The 9636-nt window shown below is 56.2% G+C and overlaps 1 protein-coding gene across 4 annotated transcripts; it reads right to left on the reverse strand.

The window, feature by feature from the left end:
• Positions 1–10: 10 nt before the first annotated feature.
• Positions 11–9157, reverse strand: LOC124510832 (cytoplasmic tRNA 2-thiolation protein 1-like). 4 transcript variants are annotated; one of them, XM_047077505.1, is made up of 3 exons: positions 9005–9157; positions 2168–2712; positions 11–600 (listed from the first exon to the last, which is right to left on the reverse strand). In XM_047077505.1, exons 2-3 carry the CDS (start codon positions 2673–2675, stop codon positions 26–28), a joined length of 1083 nt encoding a protein of 360 aa, XP_046933461.1. In that variant the 5' UTR covers positions 2676–2712; positions 9005–9157; the 3' UTR covers positions 11–25. The 4 variants fall into 4 exon arrangements, with proteins under 4 accessions (XP_046933461.1, XP_046933459.1, XP_046933460.1 ...); XM_047077503.1 differs by lacking the exon at positions 9005–9157 and adding an exon at positions 4001–4152; XM_047077504.1 differs by lacking the exon at positions 9005–9157 and adding an exon at positions 4095–4131.
• Between the last annotated feature and the right edge of the window lie 479 nt (positions 9158–9636).

Here is a 9636-nt window from a genome sequence, read left to right on the forward strand (position 1 = left end):
AAGCCCGGGCGGAGGTCCCTTGGGTTTATTCGCAGCGCTCTTTACAGGCAGCCCCGCACCCCCCGGCGGCGGGGCCCGGCGCAGAGCCGGGGTCGCTGGGAGGCGGGGGTGGCGGCCCCGACGACCCCTCCTCGTCGCGCCCCCCGCGGCCCTTGCCGATGGCCAGGCGGGGCCGGCCGCGCTGCAGCCCGTCCAGGAGGGCGCAGGCCTGGCAGAGCGCGCGGCTGGCCAGCGCCCCGCAGCGGGAGCAGGCGCCGGGGGGCGGGGGCCGCGCGGCCGGGGCCAAGGCCAGGCGCTCGGCCGAGTGCACCAGGTCCAGCGCCGCCGACGGCCGCGCCGCCTCCAGGAGCTTGAGCAGGTGGCGCGCGTGGCCGCGGAAGGCCTCGGGCGCGTAGACGCACTCCTCCGAGAAGTAGTCGAGGCGGCGGAAGTGCGCGTACAGCACCACCTCCTTCTGCGAGGCCAGCTGCAGGGGGCGGCAGCGCGGCAGCGCGCCCCCCTCGCCCCGCGAGCCCAGGCCCCCGCCCCGGGCCAGCCGCCCCGCGTCGCCCCGCAGGAAGTTCATGAGCACGGTCTCCGCCATGTCGTCGGCGTTGTGGCCTGGGGGAGAGAGACGGGGAGCCGGTGAGATGGGGGCGCCGCCGTGGGGCAGCAGGGACCCAGACGGACGGGGAGGGGCCCTGGAGAGCGGCACAGAGTGGGCGACCCGGGCTGGAGACCCCCACCCCACCCCCAGACACTGCAGGATGCCAGGACCGGGAGAGAGATGGGGGGGGGGTGCGTGGAGAACAGCAGGGAGGGCCGGACAGGGCCATGGAGACCCCTGGGCACCGCGCGACAGCCCGGTTGAGGTGGGCGGTGGGCACAGTGAGAAAGGAGAGGGGACACACAGGCCTCCAGGAGGCAACCCGGGGTGCCCTCATTTGCCACCCACTTATCGCCAACCAGGCCCTGTGCCAGCTGCTTTTTCAGGAGGGTAGTAGAAGTGCTTTATGCTACAAATATCTTTTCAGTCTCAGTTGAAGGTGTACGTCACACGGCACCGGCACCGGAGAAGTCAAAGCGGCCTCTAACGGTCAGTGGAGGTTGTCAAGTAGGCTGCTGTCCCAGTGCCGGGGAATGCGGATCACCGCGTGCAGGAAGGCCAGCGAGAGCTGCAGTATTTACTCAACAGTCACCATAAACGTCTACGTATTCTGGATCTTGTCGTCTTATACTTGAGTCTGTCTGGTCCGACAGACACTGGTCTTCTTGGGGCTTCTCCAGTTGGCCACACTTCCCCTCCTCAGGGCCTTTGCACCAGCCACCTCCTCTGCTCAGACCCCAACAACTGGGTCTCCCCTTCACTGGTTACTCAGGCGGCCTTCAGGTCAGGCTCACTCAGGAACCACTTCCTAACTCCAGGCTTCCCCCTTCACTGGGTCCTCCTGTTATAAACTGGCAAAGTCTGTGTGATTTTTCCTTAGCAGCATTTACCGGGTTATAATTATGGACATGATGGGAGGGCAGGGGCAGAGGCTGTCTTGGGCAGCATCAGGACGCAAACATCTCTGTAAGGTCTGCTGACTGCACCAGTCTCTGGTCTAAGTGCCTCACACAGAACTCACTTTATTCCCAACGACCCTGGGACCTCGATATTATTAATAACCCCGTTTTACAGATGAGGTAACCGAGGTTAGGTATTGCTCGAGGCTACAAAGCGTCTGGTACAGAGGAGATGGTCAACAATCACGTGTTGAAGCAACGGTTGGGAGAGAGTAAGTTCTCAAGTTCTCAGAGAGGAGGCCGACAGAGAAGGGGGGTCTAAAGAGTTGCGTTTCGGACTACAGATGGCTTCTGATGGGTGGTGTCACTTCACTCGCCTCCTTTTGTGAAGGGACACAGAGAATGTCATTTTGAAAACTGCAGGGAACACAGCCCCAGCCCCCGGAGAGCACCCCTGCACCCCTCCACGGCCAAAGCGAAGGCAGTGACTCAAGGCTTGCCGCGCCCAGCCCCGGCGCGCGCACACTCTGCCCACGCACCCTCAGCGGGCGTGCGCACCCCCTTCTCGTGGAGATCCCCCGCTTCGGGCACCCCCGGCGTCTGCTTCACCCCTTGCTGGGCACGCGCCCAGCCCCCTTGCAGCGCCCGCCCCGCGCCCCTCGGCTGCGGCGCCCGCGCTCACCCGTCACGATGTGCGTGGCTCCCACGAGGCGCGCCCCTTCCTCCAGCGCGCGGCGCCGCAGGACCCCGCAGAAGGTGCAGCAGGCGCGGCTGCGGCCGGAGCCGGCCGTGCTGCGGGCCACGGCGTCCATCGTCCAGCCCCCGAAGAGGTCGGCGTAGGCCACGACGGTGAGCGGGAGGTCCCAGCGCGCCGCCTGGCGCCGCACGGCCGCCAGCGCCGCGTCCCGGTAGCCGCCGATGCCCTCGTCCACGGCCACCAGGCGCAGCGAGACGCCCAGGCGCGGCGCCAGCTCGCGCAGCACGTGCGCCAGCACCGTGGAGTCCTTGCCGCCGGAGGCGCCCACGGCCACCACGGCGCCGGGCGGCAGCAGGCGGCCCGCCAGCACCGTGTGCAGCACCTCGGCCTCGAAGGCGGCGCAGAAGCAGGCGCCGCACAGCGCTTGGCCGGAGCGCGGGCGGCGGAGGGCGGCGCGCGCCACGTGGCAGGAGGCGCACTGCGGGGCGGGCATCGCGGGTTCCGGGCGGGCGGGGAGGAGTTGGCTGCCCCTGGACAGGGAGAGAGGGGAGGCAGGTTACGTGCGGCTTCCGGATTGCGGGGTCGATGCCTCCGGGAAGCCTGCCTGGATAGCGCCCAGAGTGCATATACCCATTACCTGGAACCCTCTCCCAGCACATGTGCAGGATTGGCATCTTCAAGTCTCAGCGTAAGCTTTTCATCATTCATTCCTTCATTCAACAGGTATCCATTCATTGCCTCCCATCTACCCAAAATGCGTTCGATACTGGAACAGCAGTGAACAAAATAGGAAAGGTTGCAGGCACGACGTTCTAGGGGAGGAGCCAACCCATGATAAGTAAATAACCAAGACACTTGACAAATATAAGGAGTAATATGAGGGAATTATCCTCTGAACTGGGGCCAGAAGGATGAGAAGGAGTCAGGCAATTAGATCAGGGTGGGAAGAATGTTCCAGATAGTTAATAGCAAAGGCAAAGGACCTGAAGGGAAGGGCCTATATTCAGTTGTTTGGAAAGTGAGTTATGGGTGAGGACAAGAGAAGATCGGGGGCTTGGAGGCTGGCAGGGTGAAAAGGTTGGATTTTATTCTGAATCAGCTGAGAACCGTTAGATGGTTGAAAGCTGTGGAGTGATAGGATGTGATTTATATTTTGACAGGATGCCTCAGGCTGCTGCGTGGGAACAGAGAGTGGAGAGTGGCGAGGGCAGACACCGGTAGACCAGTGAGGAGGCTCCTACAATGGTCCAGATGAGCCGTAATGTGGCTAAGGGCCGAGTAGAGGCAGTGGAAGTGGAGAGAAGTGGTCAGATTCTGGATCTCTTCTGGAAATAGAGTAGGGTGGACTCACACGAGACTTGGTTGAACGAGGCAATAGATGAGAGAAACAGAGGACTGACTTCAAGGTTCTGCCTTCAGCACTTGCAAGGATAGTGGGACCATTTCATGGGGAGGACGTGGGAAAGAGGGAAGAATAGGGAAATACTGCGAGAGGCGTAGGTTTAGTCCAGAGAATCTGCAACTTTGTTTGGGCATGGTAATTTGGAGGTCCTTTGTTTGCTCTGAAGTCTTTCCTGAAACCTGAGCTGGGTCTGGCGCCTCCTCTGGGCTCTCATGGCCGCCTGACACCCCCCAGGCCAGCCCTGATCACTCTAGATTGTAATCAGGGCAGAGGAGGCTGCGTTCGAACCGCCCTCAGGTTGAGGGTGGAAGCTAGGAATCAGAACCTAGACAGGCTCCAAAGCGGGTCAGCAGGGGCACGGGACACAGGCGTTGGAGGATCGCGGAGAGCGGTGCCATCTCTCCAGGGATGCCTACCGGAATGCGTGGGAAGGTAAGATGGAGACCCTCAACTCCTACACCGCAGCACGACAAAGAGCGGAGATCGGCCCGCTGAGGAGGGGAAACTCACGTGAGTAGAACCCGCGCTGGGAAGTCCAGGCTCCGAGAAAACGCGGAAGCCTGTGGAGGGACTACGATTCCCAGAAGGCTTTGGGTTTACCCGCCCACGACTCCCAGGTGCCGGCGCGGCGGCTTGGCCCGCCTCGCCTTCAGCTGCGAGACCAGCTGGGCGCACACGCTGCCAACCTCGCCGTGACGTCACGCTCTCCGCCCAAGGCTCCCAGAGTGCTCCCGGCCAGGCCGGCACGTCCCCCGTCTGCGCCTGCGCAAAAACAGGTGGGCCGTCTGAATTCTGTGTGCCGCCGTGCACTGTGCACTTTATTCTAGGGAAGGAATGAATGCTTTCCAGATTTTCTGCTCTTATGGAAGTATGATAGAATTTCTGGTGCGACTGGAGAGTTGTCGGGGTGGGGGGAAGAGAGGGATAAGGGCACGCAAGGGAGAGGCCGCGCGTGCAACCGCACATTGCAAGGCTTGGGCTGCGGCGCCCGGCGCAGGGTGCACGAAGTGGGCTTTTACGCGCTCCGCCCGCAGGCGTGGGAGTGGGTGCGCGCGGGTTCCCAGAGCCGCGGCGGTGCGGGCTGGGGGCGCCGTGCGTCCGCGGAGCCGACGACGGGCGGTTTGCGGTTCCCCACGCGGGTACCGGGCTGGGGGCGGAACCCAGTGGGCAGCTACGCTCAGGTGTAGCGCACGGACGAGTGCGCGCACCTCCAGCCTTGTGGAGTTGAAGGCAGAGCTCGAGATGGAGGACAGGTGAGCCCCAAGACACGGAGGGTTTCCGAGGGCACAAGCCTCCGAAAGCAAAAAACCGAGCACTCTCCCGGGTGCTGGGGCACATTTGAGTATCTGAAGCTGTCGCGAGGGTTGAACCCTGGTTATCGGGCTCCTACGTTAGTGATTTCCTGAGGCTTCCTGTGTGCCGGGTCCTGCCCTCGGGGACACACGAGTGTCATGCCTGGGTGGGGAGTTGAGGGTGATGAAGCTTGATGTGGAGGGACCAGATGTCAGGGGCTGCGGGAACCCAGAGGTTACAAGTGCCGCTAGCCAGGACATGGGGGAAAGAACTGCGCTCGCTGAGCAATTAGCATGTGCTCGGCACGTACCGTCTCACATTCCTCCTCTATAAAGTGCGCCTAACAACAGAGGCTGCCCCACAGGCTGTTTGTGAACATAAATGAGTTAATATGGCACGTGTGTATGCGCCAAACAGTAAACTTTCATTATTCTCCTCCCATTTAATTCTCGTAATCAAGGTCGGCTTCTCTTTGGGGACCAAGCCTCATATTTCTTTTCAAGAAAGGAGATGAAGAGTTTCAAAACTGACAGTTTTTAAGCCAGTCCTCAGTTTGGGGTGGTTTTGTGCCCCAGGGAACATTTGGCACTATCTGGAGACGTGTTTGGTTGTCACAACCAGGGACCAGGGCAAGGGTGGGACTGGTGTTTGGTAGGTAGAGGCCAACGGTGGTGCTGAACACAGGGTGCACAGGCTGGCCTCTCACTGCAAAGAATTATCCAGTTTGAAACGATAGTGCCAAAGCCGAGGAACGCTGGCCTGAGTGGTATTCTTCTGTGTGTACATTCATTTTTCTGCCCCCAAACTAGTATACAAATTCAGGTGTTTCTGTGTTGGTTTTAGTCTCCTACTTTGCAAGTTTCTCTAATTAAATGTTTGAGTAGATCTCAACATCACCTGTATACTTTTGAGTGAGAAGTTAATAACAAGGATTACCCTCAAGACTAGACGTCATTGGCAGCAAGAGGATGTGAAAGACAGCCTGCGCCACTTGCTTAGTCATGCGACCTTGAACCTTTCTGTGCCTCAGTGTCCTCTGTGGGGGTGATAAAGCAGTTGTTGGGATAAAGAGGTAAATGAGTTAACATGTAAAGCTTGGGAGTGCCTGGGTGGCTCAGTCGGTTAAGCGACCGATTTCGGCTCAGGTCATGATCTTGCGATTCGTGAGTGCGAGCTCTGTGTCAGGCTCTGTGCTGACAGCTCAGAGCCTGGAGCCTGCTTCAGATTCTGTGTCTCCCTCTCTCTCTCTGCCCCTGCCCCAATTGTGCTCTGTCTCTCTCCTCTCTCTCAAAAATAAACATTAAAAAGTATATTTAAAAACATCATATAAAGCATGAAGGTCAGTGCTTGGTGCTTAATAAGTGTTTGGGGTGGGGGTGTGCTGGTCCCTTATGTCACTTCCCTGGGGTGGCAGTGATTGGGAGTGTTGAGAATGGGACCAGTCCCTGTAGCCCTTAGTGGCCACATTCACCAGCAAGCTGGCACAGTTTGGGCAGAGGTTCCTCACGGATGTTTTGCAAACATTTTTATGTTTTGTTTGCTGCAACATGTTAATTAATATTCCAGTGGAAAAGACTGTAAGTTGGTGTTGGGGGTTTCTGGAGAGGGCAGATGACTAGCTCTCATCACCTGCAGGGTAAGGTCGAATCCCTCAGCCTGGTGTTTGCAACCATGCCCTTGATGACTTTTTAGCCTCTCCCATCCCCGAGATTCTGGCAGGTCCCCCACAATCGCCAGCGAAGTAACTTTTCTGCCAGGTGTTTGCACGTTTTGTCCTCTCTTCCTGAAGACCCTCCCTCCCTCACCCCTCCTCCCCACCACACTGATTCCTGTTTGTCATCCGAGTAGCCATGTGGATGTACTTTTTCCAGGTAGACTGCGGGACCCATCCTACCTTGCACTGCGTTAACAAGCCACCTCTAGGCTCACTTTGTCAGAGGCCCCGTCACCTTGGGCTGTGACTGTGACTGTTTCAGTGTCTCTTTGGGTTGGGAGCTCCTTGAAAGAGGGCTTCGGTTGGATTTGCATCTGGGTCCCAGCGTCTAGGCACAAGGCCTCGTACAGACCAGGCAAGGTACTCAAGGCCCGTGCTGAGCTGTTGCTGGCTTACCTCTCCTTTCTTGTCCCCTACTGTGATCTGTACCCCAGTGAGCATGAAGCCCAGGCAGGAAACTTGCCACGTGGTATTGTGGTTAAAGACAGAACAGCTTGGTTCTGATCGTGGGATTACCAACCTGGTTGTGTAACTGTGGACAGCTTACATATTCTCACCTGTAAGGTAGAAATAATAATGGTACAGCCTTCACATGATGAGAGCAGTGGTTCTCAATCTGAGATGATTTTGGCCCCCAGAGGACATTTGGCAGGGACAGTTTTGGTTGTCACACCTGGGGTTGAGGCATACTGGCATCCAGCAGTGTTATAAATCTCAAACACACAGGACAGCCCCAATAGCAAAGAACTAACATGCCCAAAATGTCAGTAGTCCTGAGGTTGAGAAGAGGGCACACTTGATGAATACTTGTAACAGCTCTTGGGCCACAGTAGGTGCTCCGTAGATCTGGCTGCCATCACCTCCGCTACTTACGCGTGCCAAGCTCTCTGGTGACTCCTTCCCCCTCTGCCTAGAGTGCCTTTCCATCACTTGGCATTGGTGTTGAATGCCTACTTACCCTTCTGGAACTACGCAGAATGCTACCTCTTTGGGGAAGCCTTTCCTGACCTCTGTCACCTTCAGCCCCCAAGACACCCTCAACCAGGCAGTGGAAAGAACTTTGGAATCACACACAGGCCTAGACTCAGATTCATGCTCTTTTCTTACATCTGAGTGACTTTAGACCTCAGTGACCTTATCTGTGAAGTCAAAGGGTGGCTTTGAAGATGAAATGGATCCACACTGGGTTAGTGTTCAATTAAGGTCAGGACTCCCTTTGTGGATTACATTAGTTTATAAACCCTAAAAGCTTAGTGTTGGTTTAGATTAGGGGAAATTGTTGGGGTGCCTGGGTGGCTCAGGCAGTTGAATGTCCGACTCTTGATTTCGGCTCAAGTCGTGATCCCAGGGTTGTGGGATCGAGCCCCGCATCTGGCTCTGCGCTGACAGCACAGAGCCTGCTTGGACTTCTCTCTGCCCGTTCCCTGCACACGCATGCACTCTCTCTCTCTCTCTTTTTTTTTTCAACGTTTATTTATTTTTTTGGGGACAGAGAGAGACAGAGCATGAACGGGGGAGGGGCAGAGAGAGAGGGAGACACAGAATCGGAAACAGGCTCCAGGCTCCGAGCCATCAGCCCAGAGCCTGACGCGGGGCTCGAACTCACGGACCGCGAGATCGTGACCTGGCTGAAGTCGGACGCTTAACCGACTGCGCCACCCAGGCGCCCCTCTCTCTCTCTCTTTTAAAATAAATGAATAGAGGGGCGCCTGGGTGGCTCAGTCGGTTAAGCGGCCGATTTCAGCTCAGGGCATGATCTCGCGGTCCGTGAGTTCGAGCCCCGCATCGGGCTGTGTGCTGACAGCTCAGAGCCTGGAGCCTGTTTCAGATTCTGTGTCTCCCTCTCTCTCTGACCCTTCCCCGTTCATGCTCCGTCTCTCTCTGTCTCAAAAATAAATGTATTAAAAAAATAGAATAAAATAAATGAATAAACAAATATTTTTAAAAATTTAAATTGACATCTGACATTTTTCAACATTAAATTTTTTTCTTGTCACTCAGAGCCAGAAGTCATTATACATTGTATGAGGTGACAGGAGATGGGGATTGTTTGTTAATAGAATGACTATTTTATGACACGATTCACATAAGCTTTAAGTACCTAAGAGAAAAATGCACACCATGTCTAATGGGGATCATTAGTTTTTTTACCTGAATGTTTTATTCGGTGTCACTTGAAAACTTTGTCCCTGAAAACATTCCAGTTAATTTTTTTTTTTTTTTTTTTTTAATTAGCTCCTCTAAGCTGTAATGCTTTGGTTGTTCTGAATACAGGATGTCCCGACATGGACCAGGAGTCACCTTCGAGGAGTAGAGTAGACGTACAGTCCTGTGTGGGGAGTTGTGTCTACCCCCCACTCTGAAGACCTCTTTTAGACAAAACAGGGTCTGTACATACAGATACGTTTCCCACCTTCTTGGACGTACGTCAGGAAGCTCAGGGGTTGCTTTAGAGCGAACACAGTCTGGTCTGGGGCATGTATGTCTGAGCCGATCAGATCCAGCCCAAAAGAGAACTTACCCGTGAAGAAGAAAATAGGTTTCGTTCTTACAGAAGAACCACATTTCTAATGTTAGAGTTTCTTGGCAATGAGGGGCTTCCGGACGGCTTGGTTTCAGCATCCTCCCTCTGGTTGGCCATGTGTTTTCTGGAGAGTGTGGGCCTGGGAGGGTCAGTAGTGTGTGTGACAGGTTGGCCGGAGGCCCTCTCCCTTTTCGTGAAAGAGGGACCTGATGAACATGGGTTGGGGCAGAGAGAGCGCTAGGCATTGTCATCCTCAAACCACAGCCCCCCTCAGCCTGACTCCAAAAACAGAGCTAGGGGCGGGGAGTATGTTAGGAACCCTCCAGGAGGAAGGGACTACTTCCTGGGCGGAACCAGAGAGTCCAGACTCCTTGGGGGAGACTCTGGGTCTCCTGGGTCATAATAGGCTCTTAAGGGATGTACAGACACAACATGGCAGCCAGACAGAGCCTGCTTTCTCCAAACGCACATACATCTTATTAAATGAAACTTGGAAACCTGCCACTTGGAAAATGTGGGTG

This window comes from Lynx rufus, unplaced genomic scaffold (assembly GCF_022079265.1).
Source record: "Lynx rufus isolate CCGP_SWC_20201006 ecotype Redwood Valley unplaced genomic scaffold, mLynRuf1.p SCAF_16, whole genome shotgun sequence".
Taxonomy (NCBI): Eukaryota; Metazoa; Chordata; class Mammalia; order Carnivora; family Felidae; genus Lynx; species Lynx rufus.